The sequence below is a fragment of the Solea solea genome, chromosome 19 (assembly GCF_958295425.1).
Source record: "Solea solea chromosome 19, fSolSol10.1, whole genome shotgun sequence".
Classification (NCBI taxonomy): domain Eukaryota; kingdom Metazoa; phylum Chordata; class Actinopteri; order Pleuronectiformes; family Soleidae; genus Solea; species Solea solea.
This window is the reverse complement of record NC_081152.1, coordinates 20,637,795-20,658,883: the sequence shown is the minus strand read 5'-3', so window position 1 is coordinate 20,658,883 and position 21,089 is coordinate 20,637,795. Positions and strand designations below refer to the sequence as shown.

Sequence of the window (21,089 nt, the reverse complement as noted above, 5' to 3'; positions counted from 1 at the left end):
ATTGCTTTTTAACACACACACGTCTCTGTGTGTGTGTGTGTGTGTGTTTATGTGTCACAGTGATTCACCTCCACGTTTGAAGTCACTTACTGGTGCTTTAAAGCTGTGATCGTTAACTTTTATTCACATACAGTTCATGTGAATTCCTGTTTGAGGGATTATTATCCTCTACATGTTGTTTGACTCATGATGAGGTTAAAGGTCATCAGTGAAAGGTTTGAATCACAGGAACAGAACAAACAGAAATATGTGATGCGTCCATGAAGAGCCTCATAATCTCTGTCTCTAACTGTCGTCGTCGTCCTCTTCTCTCTCTCTCTCTCTCTCTCTCTCTCTCTCTCTCCTGCTGTGCCCAGTAGAGCCATTGTCATGTCGCTTTCCTGTTTCTATGGTGATGAGCTGTTGCCAGTGAGTCTCTCGCCTTGTTGCTCCTCACTTGCCCCGACGACATTCGAGCACGTCCAGTCTTTCATAAATGGCAGCGCGGTCCTCGCGGCTGACATTGTGACACACTCACATTTGACTGTATTTCACTGGTGTACGGCCACGTTTGCTTTGATCATTATGATTAATGACAGCAGTCGTGTCTGTGTGAGTTGTATTGTTTTATAACTAGGGATGTCCCGACGGGGCCGGTCCTCGGGCTCCGGGTTTACCTGTGGGACGACTCACTCACCCTGTGTGGGTTGGGCTAATCCAAAATAATGAAAACAAGGGGGGTGTTCTCTGAAGACACGCTGTTACCTGTGAAACACGGGTGCTCTGAAAACACCCCCATTAGCACTTGGTACTTTCCTCCTGATGAAATGAACCATAGACTGTATGAAATGAACATGAAAAAAATCCAATATTCTTATGTTGAAGGTTAAAATTGATGTAACCATTGGTTTATAATAAATGGGTCAGTTTTTCTCAGACCTACTGTTGCTGACTATTGTTCTCTGTTTCAGTAATATCACATGATCAAGCCTATTCTAACATTCCACACTACAAAATAAGTAAAGTATGTATAATTCTTGCTAATATCGTATCGGATCAATATCGGTATCGGCCAATACTCAAGGCTGCAATATCGGTATGGTATCAGAAGTGAAAAAGTTGTATCGGGACATCCTTAGTTATAGCAAGAAGACAATTTTACAATATATTAAGATAATGCTGCATGGAAACTGTGCTTACACTCCCACACCAAAGTCCATAGAGAAAATCAGCGGATTTAACACCACAGGGACACAGGAGTTGTTGATCCACTTCTGCCTCCATTAGTGAGTCCAAATGTGTCATATTGTGAGTTCTGTGTTTGAAATCCTTTGTTCAGATTTAGCCCAGTGACACAAAGTGACCACACGAGGCAGCAGTAGAGCAGCAGCTCCTGTGTCCCCGCGTGCTAAAAATGCTGATTTTCTCTATGGACTTTGGTATGGGAGCGTGAGCAACTTCCTGTCTGCAATTTTTAACTGATCAATGTGAAATTTGTGTAGGCGTATGTTCCCATTCAATTTTAGTAAGAATCTGTCCACTGATGACGTCACGAAACATGTCTAATTTTCAAGAAATCTCCATCTCTTTTTAATGGGCAAAACTGTAAAAATAGAAAACCATATCCCTGTCAAAACTCACCGAATTTGGACACAATTTGGTGAGTGCATGTATGCAGGATCAGACTCTCTACCATCTGACTAAATTTCATCCGGATGTGATCCAGATTACAGATTAAGCAGCAATTTAAATTGAACATAGGATTTTGCATTTGACACATTCACAAGTGTATAAATCAGCGACATTTTAACAGATCAGGCTGAATTTTGTTATTTAATTTAGTTTGCTTATGTAAGATGGCAGTAGCTATAAGCAGGTACAGACCTGGCAGGGATTTGAACCGGCAACCCTCAGCTCTACAAGCCCAGTTCCCTCTAAACTTTCACCTTAATGTTTGTAAAAGCAGTGTCACGGTCATCTCTCCCTGACTTTAGCCTCCTCTCACTGTCACTTCCCCCCTCCGGCCCATTCACACGGCGCGTTAGCGTAGCCGCGCGTCTGTGACAGGACTTTCCCGCTTCCTCTTCAGCTCCAGTTCACCGACATAATAGTGAGACGTGAAGATCATGGGAGCCGCGGTCGCTTTGACAGAAGGAGACGAGCTGAAGTCTCCTCCGACGCCGCCGCAGTCGCTGTATTCTCGTCTTTGTGCTCGTGCGGCTAATGTTCTTCCGCGCTTACGCTCATGTGCACATGTCGTAGCGCTTGTGTTTGTGACGCTGAAACGCTCGCGGCTTTATCAAGACGGATGATGTATCGCTAAGGAACCGCTGCTGCTGCTGGTTTGTGGAGAAATGGAACAATATTGAAAGTGATTAATCATGAAGGGACAGCAGTCAAACACACGTGTGTGTGTGTGTGTGTGTGTGTGTGTGTGAGAACCTCTGTGGAACTCTCCTGAACACAAGCCGCTCATTTTCTACCTCATTTATCACAACCTCGATCCAGAACCTTCCTTGTGCCACAGGGATCGTTGGTTTATTACGTAACATTTACTACATGATGATTTAAATACATTCAAAGTCAAATAGAGCGCCCCCTGGATGTATGACGCCAAGTTAACTCCTCAAACTCACTGTGACTCAAGCTCACAGTTCAACATAAATGTGGTTTTTACCTGTTGTTGTGTGTTTTGTTTTGTGTTAGCAGTTTTTGTGGGCTATAGATTAGCTTGCTAGTTAGCAAACGTAGCTACAATGCGTATATTAACTGGTTAATAACCTGCTTAGCGTATGAAAACTGTGTCTTTAATTCCTAAAACACAGCAAACATACTGATATGTTTATCATGTAAGCGCTATAGATTAGCTTGCTATAGTTAGCAAACACAGCTAAAATACTAACATTAACAATGTTATAACCTGTTTGACCGGTGTCTGTGCACATGTTACTGTGGTTTCAATGTATGAACTGTAGCCTTGTACTTTCTGTGCTATAGATTAGCTCGCTAGTTAGCAAACACAGTTACAGTGGTTACAGGTTAGGGTTATAGCTTGCTAGTTCACTAAACACCTAATGACCCAGTGCTACTGGAGTCTGTGCACATGTTGCTACTGTGTTGTTGTGTATAAAATATCACTATCACTAGTTAGCAAACACAGCTACAGTGCTTACATGACATTATTTATCAAGTAACCTGGTTAGCCAGGATGTTGTCTTTAAGTCTTTCATGTATAAATACAGCAAACATACTTTCTGATATAGGTGAAACTAAATGAAGGATTTTCAAGTCACAAAATTAGACATTTTAATTTCCCAACAGAGGAAGCAGTGGATCAACAACTCCTGTGTGCTGTGATGTTAAATCGCTGATTTTCTCTATGGAGTTTGGTGTGGGTGAGTGAGCGGTTTACAAAGCAGCACAAACTTAAGTTTCCTGTTAAAATGGAGGCGTTCACTGCCTGGCATCGCTCACATTTGTTTATATTGAGCTTAATTGCGTCTTTTTTGAGGAAGCGTTGTTGTAGCATAAACCTCATGAGGTGCAGTCACAGCGGGGGAAGTGAAGGTGGATGTTTTGTGTCTGATGTTAATGGACAAATGACAGGAATAGTGTGGTCACAGTAAATAAAAAAGCACTGTGACCTGAAGACAGAATGAAAAGAGGATTTTGAAAACATGAATCATCCTCCCTGTGCTTTTTATGTCCACAACAATCAATAACTCACTCACTCTGTAGTGCTGTGTGTGTGTGTGTGTGGACACACTGGCAGAAGAAGAAGCAATGACTTTTAATATCCCTTTATCATCACCACAATATGTCCATGTGGGCGCCAGACGCTGGCACAGGAAATACACAGGGTGATGCTATCGACTGTGTCACTGTCACTGCAGACGACATCTGTGAACTTCCTGTGACAGAAACTGACACGGGCGCCGCTCACGTCGTAAATCTCCAGGCTTCCAATCAGGAGTTTATTCCTGAGAATACCAGAGAATTATGTCCAGTGTTTTTTATGTTTGGTTTACCTGGTCACAAGGTGGAGTAGTGGCGTAGCAGTGTATGGAGTTTTCATGTTGGGTTTTGTCCGGGTTCTCCTGGTTCTCTGGGTTCTCCTGGTTCTCTGGGTTCTCCTGGTTCTCTGGGTTCTCTGGGTTCTCCGGGTTCTCTGGGTTCTCTGGGTTCTCTTGGTTCTCCGGGTTCTCTGGGTTCTCCGGGTTCTCTGGGTTCTCTGGGTTCTCCTGGTTCTCCTGGTTCTCTGATTTCCTCTCACAGTCCAGAACCAGGTTGATTGGACATGCTAAATTAGCCACAGGTGTGAATGTGAGAGTGAATGGTTGTGCGTCTCTGTGATGGACTGGTGACCTGTCCTCCAGGGTATAACTAATACTTCAACCAGAACTCAAGCACTTATGACTCAGACTTGGACTTGAGTATAGATGACTTGGGCTTAGACTAAGACTTGGATCAGGACTTAGACCAGAACTCGAGCACCAATATCTTAGTCTTGGACCTTGACTAGGATTTAATCACTTATGACTCAGACTTGGCCTCAGACTTTTGAGCACTTGGATTTGGACCTAAGACTTAGACCAGAACTCGAGCACTGATGACTTTGACTTGGACTCAGTTGAGTCAGACATGGATGTGGACTCAAGCACTGACTGGATTTACATACTTCTGAACTGAATTTTTGTTTGGATTTACATATTTTGTCGTAGGATTTTAACAGCTATATTAATACTGTTACATTGGACTCTGGGACTCATGTGGACTCAGGACTCAGGACTCACTGAGGACTTGGCTACAGCACTGGTTGATGCTCAGAATCCACAATCTTTCCCGATGTCATCTCCATTATTTCCACCAAAAACACCACAAGTGGTTAAATCACATTCACGTACACATCTGTACCCGTTGATAAATTAAAAAACGTGTCGTTAAGTCATGTGGGAACATGATTTGTTTGGGTTTCTAATTCAGTCCTGAACCTGAACCTGCAGTGTTTTTTAACCCTGAAGAAACAATGGCAGCGATAGACACAGAGACCACAGCGGTGATTCATGCTGTCCACCAAAAATCTAAAAATAGGAACATGCACTTTTTTGTTCTTTGAAATCATGTAGGAAATGTGACAGGAGGCTGGAGCTTGCGTGTTTTTAACACGGCCTCGCGCCTGCGCCGCTGCTACACCTGCACAGATGTTTCTGCTGCTTCTGAAGCCACTTCAGGACGCATTTAAGACGCGATCGATGCGGCTTCAACCGCGGGTTCTGTCGCGACTGAAGGAGAAAATGAAATATGTGTGAAAAATGACGGCGGCTGAGGGAGAAACGAGCGGCAAAATGGAGAAGCGCGGCTGAGTGATGTCGTTTAATTACCGCGACCCTCCCCAGCTGAGGGCCGGGGGCTGTGATTGAGTCTTTCACACATGTAGAGAGAGAGTGTGTGTGTGTGTGTGTGTGTGTGTACATATATAAGAAGAAGAAGGAGTCGGGGCTCCCGGGGGACAGACAGGAGAACATGGTGCTGACAGCCTCAGTGAATACGTGCCTGTCTGTGTGAACATGACCAGCTGGTCACACTCTGTCTTACCACCTGTCTCACCTGCATCACACACACACACACACACACACACACACAACCAACTGCTGAATATTTTAATCCAGTATCTGCAGGCTGAACTGTCACTGCTCTAACGTGTGTGTGTGTACCTGCCTCCTCACTGAATGATAAACTGAAGTTCATATAGAAGATTGTATCCATTTTTCTTCGATTTCCACACATAAAAACACAGTAGACGCTGATATTTTACGATATATGTGTCATTTTCTACCTCAGACAGTGTGACAGCACACGGATGCCAATGGTGAGATAAAAAAAACAGAAAATGGTGCATTTAAAACGCAATTTTCAATTTAAAAAACGATTGCAATATGCAATAGGTACTTATAAATGTAGCAGAGCCAACAATGTTTTTACTGCCTTTTACAACAAAAAAACCCCATCTACTCTCCTGCACCAAACTCCATAGAGAAAATCAGTTCTTTAGCTCGCGGGGACACAGGACCTGCCGCTCTGCTGCTGCCTCGTTTGTTTAATTTGTGCCACCGAGGTTAATCCGAATGACGGATTACAAACGCTGAAAATCACAAAATAACACATTTGAACTCACTGATAGAGGCAGCAGTGGATCGACAATGCCTGTGTGCCGTGATGTTAAATCGCTGATTTTCTCTATGGGATTTGGTGAAGGAGCGTGAATGTTTTAAGTGACACAAACTTAGGTTTTTCTGTTTGAAAACATCCAACAGTGAATTGTTGTGAATTGTTAGGATACTGTAGACTTCAAGGTTTTTACAAAAACATAATACAAACATACAACAGGCGCACACATGAGCTAAAAATGCGAAAACAGACCTGATCATTTCCACAATCTCACCGCACCACAATAGAAAATGTGTGTGTGTGTGTGTGTGGTGGTAGGCTGCGTTGCCATGACGTTATACAATGTGACTGTACAGCTGTGACAGAGTCAGGAGAGCAAGAATTTCCCACAATGCACATGAGGACAGAAGGGGGTCCTCGTGAAGTCATCGTAGCTGCCAAAGCCACTCGCCATCAAGCACGGCTGCTGCTGTTGTGTTGGCCGTCTAATTTGACTATGCATGCATGAGCACACACACACACACACACACGGACTGAAACCTAATTTAGACACACAAACAAGTCAAAGTCAATGGACTGAACAACAAATGAGCTTCTGTCCCTCAGGCTCTGGTTTTCCTGATCACGTCATCGGCTCAGGTCTCATGATCTTCATGTTCCTGAACATAATTAACTGTATTTAGGATTTCAGAGATGTTGAGCGTCAACTTGCACGTCGACTCGCTTTCATGTTTGGCCTCTGGCTTTGCACAAATTGTAGCTCTCATTGTCCAACATCAAGCTCGCTTTATTTGTACAAAGAAAACGAGAGCAGGCCCAGGGTTGAACCTTATGGTACTCCTTTTGCAACATGACTCAATCCAAGCTTGAGTTCTTCCACTGAATTCATTATGAAACCATGAGCTTATCAAATTACTCTATTGTGAAGAATGAGAATAGAAGATTAGATGTATTGTTCCACTTGATGTTGTGTGGTTTTTGTGTTTTAAGTCATTGATTGACGACTTCACAGAGGCCCTAAATCCCAGACAGGTGATGTTGTTTTAATCTCGTGCACACAAGATATGTATAAGTATCGATTGGTAAGTGAAACTGGTTTATTATACTTTATTACATGTTATTACATGTTAACGCATCTGTCACGTTACTTTATAGTTTGGTTGGATCTTGGTGAAGGTTTTGCGCTCTTTGAGTGCCTTTGCCAGTTAAATACTAGACATTTTGCATTGTCTGTTTGTAGGTGCACTTACTTATGACTCACTTTCTTATTTGGCAAGAATTCCAGCTCTTTCTCACCAACGAGCCCAGGTCATTTTTATAAATGAGAGCGGGCCCAGAGTTGAACCTTGTGGTACTTCTTTTGTAACCACAAGGAATCCAGATTGCTTTCAAACTGTGGAAACCATGTTTTTGTTTCAGAAACCTATTGAACAGGTGACTGTGAGGCAACAATGGTAGCCACTAAACCACCGTGTGTCCCCAAATTAAAGAACCAAAAGTCTAGTATAGACAGGACTTAGCTACGTTACTTTGTCGTGTGAGGAGTTGTGAAGTTTTTGACAACTTAAAACACACGTACTGTACAAGTGTTCCAGTAACAGCACACACAGACACACAGACACACACACACACACACACACACACACACACACACACACAGATTTAAACAGGAAGCAGATGCTCATCACACAGGCAGCTGGAGCGTTGTGAAAATGACAGTCAGCAAGTCCGTCCATGGCTGAGCGGAGGGAGACTAGACTTCTGTTGTTTCTGCGTTTCTGAGAGACACATCTTGGTAATGAAATGCTTGGGGTTTGGGCAGAATCCAAAGTTTTGATACATTAAACCTTCTTCCACAAATGTCTGTGCTATAAATTACATCACAGTGCTCTGAAGGGCCGCCAAAATAAATGAAATGAAATGAAATTAAAAAAGTCACAATAAATGACAGAGCCAGCAATGACACAACAGGTTTTGTCTGTTGGTTTATTTTTCCCAACTGCACCGGTCCAGTCTCAACAATTCAGTCTCTAACAAACGTTTTTGTCTAAAGCTGGGGACACACTATACACACTTTCTCAGTCTTTACCGATTATGTTATCCTTTATTTAGGCAGGAAGGTCCCATTGAGATACAAGATCTCTTCTTTCAGGGAGTTCCTGGTCAAGACAGCAGCATTAATAGTACAAATAGTTACAGAGACAAAACTATTTCACATACTGTATAAAACACATAATACAATAGTTTCCTAAAGTGGGAAGCAAGGTATATCATGTGTTATTCTTATTTGGCAAGAATTCAAGATTTTACTCACCAACAAGCCCAGGTCATAAATGAGAGCGGGCCTAGGGTTGAACCTTGTGGTACTCCTTTTGTAACATCAAGTAATCCAGATTGATAATAATCTGCAGCTGTCAAACTGCAGAACCCAGTTGAACTGGTCACCGTGAGGCAACAATGGTAGCCACCTGATCACCGTGTGTCCCCAAATTAGATAACAAACAGTCTTTTTTTATGTAGGTTTAAGTATGTAAAAGGTAGGTACTCCAGATTCCTGATTTTTAAAAGATGCCAAGAAGTGGGCTGAGAGCTTAGTAGGGGAGGGGCAATACTATATAATCGTGGTGACACTAACAACAGAAGTAGAGCAGATACATAATATATCATCCAGACACTGAGTAACATAGGAGACAATGATTTCTCTCTGCATGAGTTGTTGTAAGAGGACACTTCCCCCCGAGGAGACGTCCTATACGTCGATGAGCTGTGATTTATGTTTGAGTCGAGCCCGGAGGAAGAGGAAGAGGAAGAGCTGCTCGGACACGAGTGGACACGAGTGGACAGACACTGTGTACGTCCACAGATTTTGATGAATCTTCATGTAAAACAATGTTTCCTGACGGTCTGTGTCGTGTCTGCTGCTGCTGCGTTTGCTCCAAATCTAATAAAGACAAACAGAGACAAACAAAGTATAGACACAAACACAAATATTAATAAAAAAAAGTAAGATTAATATAATATAAAGCCAGACAGTAAATACTTGGGTTTTCTTTCAGTCTGATAAAAGAAATGATTATCTGTGACATGAGATCAATAAATGCTCTTTGTCTCATTTTTTTTGTCCACTCTAAAATCCAATGTTTGTGTCTTTTTTGTCTGTGTGTGTATACCAGGGGCCTCAAAGTCAAACGACCGGGGGGCCACATGAGCTTCACGTGGGAGGAAAATAAATATGAGATAAAAAAAAAAGATATGAGCTTTAGAATGATATCATAATAGATATTTGTAGCGTTTTTTTTGGTCACTGAAAGACGCTTTGACAAGAAAAACAAAAGTATTTATAATTACAATTTGTTTTCACACAGAATGATATACTGTATAATTCACATTATAAAACATATTTATGATACAAAATTAATATATTAATGTCAAAAACAGCCGTTTAAGTAAGTGGAAGGCCGGTTAAATCAATGGAAGGGCCACATCTGGCCCTTGAACCGCATGTTTGAGACCTCTGGTATGTACATTAGTGTATCTTAAAGGCATAGTTCAGGGTTTATTTGTTGTTGGGTTTTCTTTTTTCTCTAGAATAGAATAGAATAGAAATACTTTATTCATCCGCGAGGGGAAATTGTTTTTACACAGCAGCAATACAATAAAATAAAATATTTAACATAAAATGTACAACAGCGACAAAATAGTGCATTAATAAAAGAATGGCATAAAGGAGTGCAATGGCAGGAGTTGTAGTTGTATGACTTGATGTTTATCAGGGCTCAAGTACCGACTGGTGTGAATGCCGCTCTTTTTTCCCGCACTTTTTAAGGCCTCAGTGTCCACATGAGGACTGACTGAGTTTGAGCTCAATCTAATTAAATTTGCAGTAATTATCGTTATAAAAACTTTTACTTTTTTCCACATTTTGTGTTTTTCACTAGCCACACAACCTTCCTTTGATCTTTATGCATGTTACCACAGCAAATATGGGAGTGGCCAAAAGTATATTTGCAGGAATAGCACGCAGCAGGCTTCCACCTTGCATATTTTGCGCCACCTACTGGTCACAGGAAGTACGTCCTTTTCGTGACAAACATTGTTAATTTACATGACAATTTCAGGGTGGGGTCTACATTTTCTCTGATACTCTGACATAACTAAGCATTATTGTTGACCACACAGTGGCCACTGTTGGGAAAACAAGGACAATGTCAAGGTTTGACCAAAACACAGCAGGAATAAAATTAATATAAGTGCATAAATTGTAACAAAGAAACAATTGTAAACAAAATGTATCTTATAAAAAATTTTTTTTTACAAAAAATGTATGAAAGTACACAATTTATTTAAGAAATGTAGAAATGGAGTTTCGGAGTAAAAGTACACAACTGTACACAGCATTTTCCGCAACTTTGAACAAACTACTTCCTGTTTACACCGGTGTGCATACGTCCATGTGATACGTCTTTTTTAAGAAGTTTGTTCTTGTTTTGAAACTCTTTTTTCTTTTCTTTCTTTTATTACGAGCACACAGTCTCAGATTCTGTTCCTCTCCCACAGTCGGAAGTGAAAACGATGTCAGAGTCAGACTCTGGCGGTGAATCGATGGTGAAAATGAAGCTGTGTGGCAACGGCATCACACATCAATCACCACGTCCACAGCAGCAGTGGAGCCATTACTGAGAGAGAGCGATTTAACCACACAGTAATCAGCCTTCAACTCATTAGCAACAAGACGATAAATCAACTCATAGAGCGTTAACGTGTAATGGAGGTCGCTCTTTAGTCTGTGTGTGACGTAAGAGCTTAAATGCATACATACATGTACACCCTTTATTTAAGTGGAAATAGTTCAATACGTGACAGGTTTTTTTGTGCATTTTTGTTTTTTTTGAGTGTTTTTCTTTTATTTTGGTGAGACAAAAAAAGTTCAGTTTATTTTTATTTTTTTACATCTAATATACACTGTATGGAAAAGTTCTGTCTTGCATAAAGTACCTTACTAATAAGGTGAAACTTGGAGCTGCCTGGCAAAGGAACAGCAGCAGTAGCTCCAAGTTTCCTGAATGTTGAAAGTACCAGTATGTGATCAGGAAAATGACTTTGGTAGGTGTCACACCAGTGGTAAATTTAAAGAAGAGGTCTCAAACATGTGGCTCCGGGCAACATGTGGTACACAAATCGATGTCATGTGGCCCCACAACTTATTGTCAAAAATACCGTGTTTGTGTGTTAACAGAATTTTGGCGACAGTGGGTTCAGACTTTGACCTGAGGACACTGAGGGCGGTTCGAGTCCTGAGACCCTTAAAACTGGTGTCAGGGATCCCAAGTAAGTGACTTTGGAATATGAGGACATTTTGAAAGTGGGGACATTTGTCAAAATGCGGACATCTTTAAATGAAATGACCAACACAACATGACAGGAAGTGAGCACTAACACGTTGTGTCCTTGTGTCCCTCAGGTCTTCAGGTTGTCCTGAAGTCCATCATGAAGGCCATGGTCCCTCTGCTTCAGATCGGTCTGCTGCTCTTCTTCGCCATCGTCATGTTCGCCATCATCGGCGTGGAGTTCTACATGGGAAAGTTCCACACCACGTGTTTCAAGATAGACACAGGTGAGGGACAAGTGGACCCGAGACTGTGTGTCCAAAAATGATTCATGGTTGTGTGTGTGTGCAGTATAGTGGGGGATTATGGGTAGTCTGAGATTGGCAGCCACTTTGACTTCATCACCATAATAAAAGCCACGCAGAGCAGAATTTTCTGACGCTCGTTTTTCACGTCCACTTCGTGATGAATGGAGCGTCCACGTGGGACAGGTTTTGATTGATGGCGTCTCCACTCGCCGTCTCCTGATCGAATGCTAACTCACACGCTGTTAATGATTCTGAAAGTCCAACACTTCATTTGTCCTCCAACGTCACAGGAGCGGAAATCGCTGCAATAAAAGCCCCCGACAGGTCGTCCTTTATGAGTGTGGACGAAAAGACGTCCACTTTATGAATTTGGACGAAAAGATGTCCACTTATTTTAGTGTGGATAAAAAGACATACACTTTATTTAGTGTGGATGAAAAGACGTCGAATTAGTTTAGTGTGGATGAAAAGACATCCACTTAGTTTAGTGTGGATGAAAAGACGTACACTTTATTTAGTGTGGATGAAAAGACGTACACTTAGTTTAGTGTGGATCATTACCTTTATGTCCTGGAATATAATTTATATAATGGTGAGGACATTTTTGGAAATGAAGACGTTCTATAACAGAAAGGACATTTTTGAAAATGAGTACATTTTTTGAAAGTAAGGACATATTGAAAGTGGGGACATTTGTAACAATGAGGACATTTTTGAAAGTGGGGACATTTGTAACAATGAGGACATTTTTGAATGTGAGGACATTTTGTAATAGCGAGGACATTTCAAAACTGAAGTTTATTAAGCACTCACTCTCCTGCACCAAACTCCACAGAGTAAATCAGTGGTTTTAGCTCACACAGGAGCTGCTGGTCTACTGCTGCCTCGTGTGGTCACTTTGTGTCACTGACATACTGTAAATCTTCAATTGTTTCACTAACCCTTACCCTAACCCTATCACTTGTTTCATGTCATGTCATGAAATCTATTGAACGACTTAAAATGTAGCTTTACAATTTAAGAAGTGCTTAAAGAGGTGAATCTTGTCCTAACAGTAATATGGCAGTGGTTTGTCAGATGACTAAATATTAAAGTTACTGTTTTAGTATCATAATATAAAACTGTTAGATTGTTTAATGATGTGGAGGCAATTAAAAGAAGCTTTTATTTCACACTTGTACTGTAAAACAGTGTGAACATGTGACCTGTGGGTTTATTAGCAGGACCAGCTGTGTGTGTGTGTGTGTGTGTCAGATGTTGTGACAGCGCGCTAATATACAGTGTGTGTGTGTGTGTGTTCCTGAGTTATTTTGGTCTCACAGACGCAGCAGGGTTTGATTAAACTGAGCAGTAACAAGTGTTTACACTGAGTGAAGCAGTGAGTCACACACACCAGATTAACCAGATTAACACGTGTCCTACAGTCTCTCTGTGTGTGTGTGTGTTTACGTGTGTCCATTGTAACCTATGTTTGGGATTTTTGAAATATTCCAAATGGGAATTTTTTTTAATGGGAACTTAAGTTTAGGAATTTCAGAAATATTCCTATTTGGAAACTTTCCATTAAAACCAAAGTTCAGGAGTTTTTTTTGGAAATATTTGAAATATTCCTAATCATAATTTTTCCATGGGGATTTAGGTTTGGGATTTTATTTTTTTTAATATTCCAAATGGGAAACTTTTCATGGGAACTTGAGTTTGGGAATGGATTTTATTTTTTGAAATATTCTGAATGATATAAAAAGCATTGTTCCGTCTTTCCGTCAGTCTTCAGTAGATCAGGATTGAGATGATGATGATGATGATGATGATGATGATTTTTTTCCACCTGTTGATAAAACTCAACAATCGTTTATTTTCCTTGATATCTGGACGTCTGCTGATTTAGCAAGAAATTGGTCTGAAGGAGGTTTCAGCACATATGTCAGCGGTCGGCGACGGCAATGATGAATAAATGAATAAATGTGCTGAGTATATGTAACAGATGTCTCCTGCAGCAGGCGTCTCATCAGGGACATGGAGACGATCAGAGACGCTGCCAAGTCCTAACAATGATTTGTGCACAGCCAACAATCTTCCTGGAGTCAGTGGGTCCAGTTAAGACGCTTCCTCTGCTTCACTGTGGTGACAGCTGCTGCATCAGCTCGTCTCCATGTCTCCATGTGTCTCTATTGTCTTTCACTAACTTGACAGATTAGCCGCCGTCTCCTTCTTTACTAACATATAGATTTTTTCTCTTGTGAACCAAACCCCATTGAGAAAATCATCATTTTAAGCTCATGGGGACACAGGAGCTGCTGGTCCACTGCTGCCTCGTGTGGTCAGTTTGTGTCACTGAAATGAATCTGAACAAAGGATTTCAATCACTAATGTCACAAAATAACACATTTACTTTACTGATGAGGCATCAGTGGATCAACAACTCCTGTGTCTCTGTGATGTAAAATCACTGATTTCCTCTATGGTGTTTGGTTCAGGAAAGTGACAGGTTTACACAAAGTGACACAATCTTCAGTTTCCTTTGTGTCTCACAGTGAGATAAAGCTGTGAACATACTTACGATATTGTAGACTTATGTCCACACAAAGAAATCTGAACTATACCTTTTCAGAAAGAGTCATTCACTGGAAAACCTTTGTCTTCTGTGCAGATGAGATCGCAGCAGACTGGCCCTGTGGTCTGGAGCCTCCGGCCAGGACGTGTCCTAACGGGACCCAGTGCAGAGAGTACTGGCCCGGACCCAACTTTGGCATCACCAACTTTGACAACATCCTGTTTGCGGTGCTCACCGTGTTCCAGTGCATCACCATGGAGGGCTGGGTGGAGATCCTCTACAGCGTGAGTCCATGTCACCGTCGTCTGTATCATTACAGAACAATACCTCCTCTGATTGGTTCTCTTCTTATTGTTCCTCTCCTCTGATTGGTTCTCTCCCCAGTTTGTCCCGCCGCCCTAACATTTTCATCTAGTAGTCAAAAGTGTTGGTAGATTCCATCATAGTTTCGTCAATGGAGAAGGGTCTTTGCCGTTTCTCAGCATCTGTTTTGTTTACGAAAATCGACATTGATGACAGTTTTTTCTTCTTCTTCCTTCGGGCTCCTCCCTCTGTAGAGGTCACCGCCGCCCTTTTCTGATACAACCCTCCCATTTATCCATTCTAGGGAACAACACTCACTGAGTATCCAATTAACCCAATCAATTGGGAGCAATGAGGATTGGGTACCTTGCTCAGAAGCACCCCAACCCTTGACCATTCCCGCAATCCTCTGGTGTCAAGCCAAGTTCCTTTTTTCCGCATGTTTGTTTTTTTATAATTTTGGATGTCAGAGCGACTGTGACCTTACGTGTATTTGTGTGAATGCAGTAGAGCGTGCGTGCATTCATTCATTCATTCATGCATGTCATGTATGCATTAATATCCCGATTCCACAAATGTAGACTCAGTCTTGGGGGGAAGGGAGCGTTCTATTCTGTGGATGATCCACTCTGTGGTAACCCGGCGTTAACCTCGCAGATCCATGACTGTGCTCGCTCCACCCTGAGGGGGTGGGAAATGCTCTCTAATGGTGCCGCTCCACATCCTCCCAGTCATTAACATCCTTCCTCTTCTTCTTCTTCTCCTTATTCCCCTCATTTCATGCGTCCATCCCCCACTCACCCTCGTCTCCTGCAGTTTGTCATGTTATTCTTCCGTCATAGTGGATTTAAAGCAACAGTAGAAAGATGTTAAAAGCAGGTACTGGGGAGAAGAAGGTGAAATTAGGCCTGCGACAATCAATACTTTACAAAATCATCACTTTTTTTTTAAATTAACACATTTTTCCAGCTTCTTAAATATTAATATCGTCTGTTTTCTTGTGACGGTCAAAACCAATTTTCTAGCGGATTATTATCGTCAGTAATGTCAAATTACAAAAGGAAACCGTTTTTTTCCTCCATTAGTGGCAGACTCATCCATCTGCTCTTTAAGCCACTGACTAGATTAAATTTGGGAGGATGATTCTTAATGATCGCGGTCAACATGAGTGCACATTTTCTCTTCATCAGTTCGGTCCATGACGTGATGTTTTAATCAGGATTTTGAGCCATGGATCCGGCAACAGACACAACTAAAAGGATTTTGTGCTCAATAATCAATAAGGTATACATGTGCAGCCTGTGTAGCAAAGAATTGATCACTTTATACGGCTGCAAATATGAAATCATTAATCAACTGCCTAATTAAATGCCAACTATTTACTGTCTTTCTGTGATTTTGCCGTCTTTAAATCAAACATGTTATGCTTTATTTCTGTCGCCATGACTTTAAACTGAATTTCTTTGGTTGGCAAAAAAAAACAAATACTCAAGGACGTTGTTTTAAAAAAAAAATTGTGACACAATTTTTAACATTTAACAACATTTTCTGTCTCAATCAGTCATGTAAATAATCAATAGATTAATCAATAGCGAAAATAACCAATAGTGGCAAGCTTATGACCCTTTTTAAAAACAAACAAACAAAAACACATAATGATGTAAACTCAGCGTAAAGACAGTACCACAGACTATCGGGTTGTTATAGCTAGCTTTCTTTCTAGCTAGTTCATTTGATAAACACTTTACTTGGTGTTTTATATATAATTACATCACTACATGTCCACAGAAACCAGGAAGCATACTAAAATAGACTAAAAAAGACAGAATGTCTTTTTTGTGACCTGTGCTTTTAGCTAGCTACATTAGCTAGCTAGATGGTTTGATAAACACATTACCCCGTATTTCATACGTAAATCGTTGTTGTAATATGTTCACAGACACCAGTTGGACAGTATGTTGTGTGTACAGCATATCAAAATAGACAGAAGGAATTAAACCTATACAATGTTTTAGCTAGGTTTGCTAGCTAGTTCATTTGATTAACACTTTACTTGGTGTTTTATACATTTATACATAATCACTACATGTCCACAGAAACTAGGAAACATATTAAAATAGACACAAAAAAGACAAAATGTCTTTAAAAACCTGTAAAATCTACAGCTTTATGCTTTTATCGAGCGAGCTAGCTCATTTATAAACATATTACTCCATGTTTAGACACAAGAAAGACAGAATGTACTTAAAAACCTTTAAAAGATAGCTTAAGAGCTCCGTATTACTCCGTGTTTCATATGTAAACGTAAAGATTGTCGCTACATGTCCACAGACACCATTAGGACATTATTATCTATAACTTATTAAAATGGACCTCAAAACAGACAGAAGTGCTAAAGGAAACAATAAAACCAACAGTTGTCTGCTCAGAGCAGCTATCTTAAATATGAACTACTATACTAGGTATGAAGAGTTTAAGCAAGTGGAAAACTTGGTATTTCAACAGGATGTGTGTGTGTGTGTGTGTGTGTGTGTGTAACAGCGATGATAATGTGGAAATCTTCATTTCATGCCTCATCACAGTATCACAGTCCCTCCCCTTCTTTTCTTTTTTCTCCCAGTGGTGGCGGTGAAATTGGCAGCGACCCCTAATTACATCAGCTGTGTCGTGTTGTGTCTTCACACTGAAACACGTTTACACGCAATATTATATTCCCATTTATTTGAAACCCCCTCGTGTTTAAATCTTCACAATCAGAGTCACACGGGAAGTTTCTGCCTGAGCGGTTTCATGTTTGTATCTGATTAAATTCTCATGGAAAGAAAAATAGTGAGTCGTAAATATCTTAAGTTGTATAGAGCTCTTGTTGCTCATGTAACTCGTTTAATCTCTTAAATCGTTGGGCGGCTCTGTCTCCATCACATCTTCATTCGCTCGCGCTCAACTGAGCTCAGCTTGTCGAGCGGCCGCGTCGTCACAAGAAGAATTATAAGAGAGAAGGTTGCGTCTTCTTACCAGCTGAGTCTGAGTCTGGGACTGAAAAACTGACACAACACACTTTACACCACACTCTCTCTCACATTATCTGCTGCTACAGCAAACACAAAAACACTTACATGTTACCCAAAAAACAAGGATGAGTCGACGAGTTAAAGAGACAACGGATGATTGTTGTATCCTGAGCTTTTTTCCTCGCGTTTTTCTACCATAACAATCAGCCCTGGGTGAAAAAACATGAGAGAAACTGCATAAATGCTATTATCTTTATAGTTTTAGACACAGAATAATGCAGATTATCGTATATTTTAATAATGTAATTACATGATGCAATCAGTTTAAACACCATAATAAAAAAACTGTTTATTTTGGCTTTGAATACATTTTAATTCAATATTAGTGGTTTAACGTGACATAAAAATCATCGCGGCTGTGCTTCCAGTAGGGGCGCCCTCTGTCTCTCTGAGCTGTCCTGTGATTGGTCCAAGTGTTTTGCAACTGGCCACAAAAGACTGTTAACTTCACTTTTGGTTATTATGTAATTTTTTAAACTAGCTTTAATCAGTCACAGCGGGTATGACATTTAACAAAATGTACAAAATTTGTGTTTAAAAGAGGAAAAAAAATCTGGATTAAAGGGGTGTGGCCTCCAGTGCTTAAATGTGCTGAGTTATGATGACGTCACGTTTATTGTTTGTATACGTGTGTATAATTCTTTTAAAACAACACTTTACCTTTACGTGAGTCGAGGGCCTTGTTCATAGAGGTGGCCATCTTGTTTTTGCACATTTTGTTGTTCAAAACGTGCTTTATGTGTTTTCTATGCTAGTTGAAGCTTAACCTGAACACTTCATTAGCCGATATGCTACAGTTTTAACTCGGGATGCAACAATTCGTTGCTTAATTAATTGCCAACTATTTTGATAATCAATTATTCGGTTTCAGTGTTTTTCTGATTTTTCAGCTTCTTAAATGTAAATATATTATATGGTTTATAATCTCTTCTAATCTTAACATCAATATTGATTCTGCAAATAAAGCAAATAGCATTATTGTTCACTCCACAACATGAATTGGCTGATACGACGCATGTTATTCAGTGTCGCTAATTCTTATATAGTTGGACCTTTAATATCTTTGTTGATTTTTTTTTATGCGTGATATTCCACCTCTGTTATTCCCATGAGTCATTTGTGCGAGCAGCAAAAAGCTGCCACATCATTTTCGAGCCGCGTCTCATGCAGTTGCAGTGTGACAGTGAACTCCCACGCTGGGCTTACCGTGCTAACACCACACACACACGCACACACACACGCACACACACACACACATGCACACACGCTGATATCACGCTGGGATGAAGGCGACCACTCTGAATAAATTCTACAGCCTGAAACATTTACAACAAGCAGATTGAGCTCAGTGTCTCTGAAGGCTGAACAGAGCAGAAGGAGAATATCAACACTGTTTCCTGCTTCAATTCAATGTAATCCTTTTTTTTCCTCTTTTGACACCAAATACATGTGTTGCAGGTTAATTTTATTGACATTTAATCAAAAGGTCAAACTCAAAATATGATTTTTATTACATTTGCATATATGAACAATGAGGACGAGGTGACGAACACTGATGTTTAACCCTGTTTACCTCAGACTTAGCTTTATTTAACATCATTTGCGCTCATTAGCTTCTTTTTTCGTAACAGCAGGCTTCCTGTCTAACAGGAAATGGCAGACACAAAGTGTTGGCAGAACTTTTAACAGCTAACGAATTAATGTTTATTTAAAGGAGACAGGAACAAATCAAGATCACAAGTCATTTAGCAGACGCTTTTATCCAAAGCGACTTACAAGGGAATTGAGTACAACCTGCCAGGGGTGGAGTTGAACTTGCGACCAAGTCTTTTGCACACAGGGTACAAAATATAAGCCCTAAAATGCAAATTTTACCACTATGCAAGTCTGGGAAAACAATGATATTAGGCTCCATGTTTTCACATTCTTTTTTTAGTGTATTTCTTTAGCAGTATTACAGCGCCTCATACAGGCCTGACATATGAACTACAGCATTTTTGCAGTCATTTGGGGGGAGTTTTGTGTGTATGAAGGCATTTCTTGAAACAACGCTGTGTTTACAGAACATGTTTTAAGAACCAAAAAGGAAAAGGGGGAACAAAGAAGGGTTCATTGTAGCTCGATTTCTTTAGCAAGCAGCTAGCAACGTTATACAGCTGAAAATCACACTGTAAAAAGTGTATTTTCTCCAAAAACTCTCCTCAGTTTGTTAATGTTAGCGAGCAGCTAGCAGTCACTGCTAACAATGGTAAATATCATATACTGTGTTTGCTAATTTGTTGCTGCCTACATTAGCTGCTGAATACGTTGTGTATTTGTGCCACACATCATAGCATTATTTTATCATTTAAATATACATAAAAATGCTTTTGTTGATTTTTAGAATGCAGCTAGTTAGCCACTGTGAACACTGCTGAGCATTGCACACTGTGTTAGCTAGATTTTCTATTCTCAATTTGACTTAAACACAGTTGAAAATCACGAAAACGCTCTCTAAAAAGTCTCCTCAATTAGATTTGTTAATGTTAGCGTGCAGCTAGCAGCCACTGCTAACATTGTTGAGCATTGTACACTGTATTAGCTGGATATAGAAATTAATTTAAACACTTTTAAGTGATCCTTTTTCTCCAAAGAAACAGATTTTTTAATTAATTTATTAATATTATCATGTAGCTAGCATTGCATGTTGTACTAGCTAACTATAGATGATTAATCTTGTCGAAATAAGTCCCGATATTTGCTTAAAAGCCGACGCTGGAGCCGCACACAGAGGTGTTTTAGATGTAAGAGATGATTGATGAGAGGAACATCTCGTCTCTGACGATGACATGTCGGACATATGGGGGACAAAAAGTGAAGTCTCTGCCACCCATTTATTCTGCTGTGTGGGCTGCTGCTTCTCTGACAGCTGTGACAGCACGCATGTGTGTGTGTGTGTGTGCGCGCCTCACACACTCAGGTATATAATAGAGATCTCCAGCCTGCCTGCCTTTTTCTTTTTTCCAGCCGCCCATCATAATCACAGCCAGCGTGTGGCAGCGCTTCAAACACTGGCGTCTGCAAAATGTCAGCGTGCTCCGCACAGATCATCAGTCTGCAGGTCTGTCCCCCGCTAACAGGACGCTGCGTGGGAGCGCTCTCAAACACGGAGGGGCCATGACTCCCAGAACCTCCCCCCCCGGGGGCAACATGCAGCTCAGTGCTCTCAGTGCGTCCAGACAGAGTCTTTCTAGGAATTGCATCAGAAAGTCAGCATGGCAGCAATAAATCTTTGTCCTGATTCACTAGATACGATTATCAGTTACAATACTGGACTTTTTGCTGATATATCGGGAGTGCTTGCGTCGATAACTGATACTGTAATATTTGTCATTTTTCA

General features: G+C 40.7%; 1 protein-coding gene across 11 annotated transcripts in view; it reads left to right on the top strand.

The window, feature by feature from the left end:
- The window catches only part of cacna1bb (calcium channel, voltage-dependent, N type, alpha 1B subunit, b), a 114,051-nt gene that overhangs the window by 26,337 nt on the left and 66,625 nt on the right, over positions 1-21,089 (top strand). For all 11 annotated transcript variants that reach the window (XM_058617622.1, XM_058617619.1, XM_058617615.1 and 8 more), the window contains exons 6-8: positions 11,384-11,475; positions 11,609-11,761; positions 14,433-14,620. In XM_058617622.1, coding sequence (XP_058473605.1) covers positions 11,384-11,475; positions 11,609-11,761; positions 14,433-14,620 — 433 coding nt within the window. The remainder of the gene's footprint in view (positions 1-11,383; positions 11,476-11,608; positions 11,762-14,432; positions 14,621-21,089) is intronic.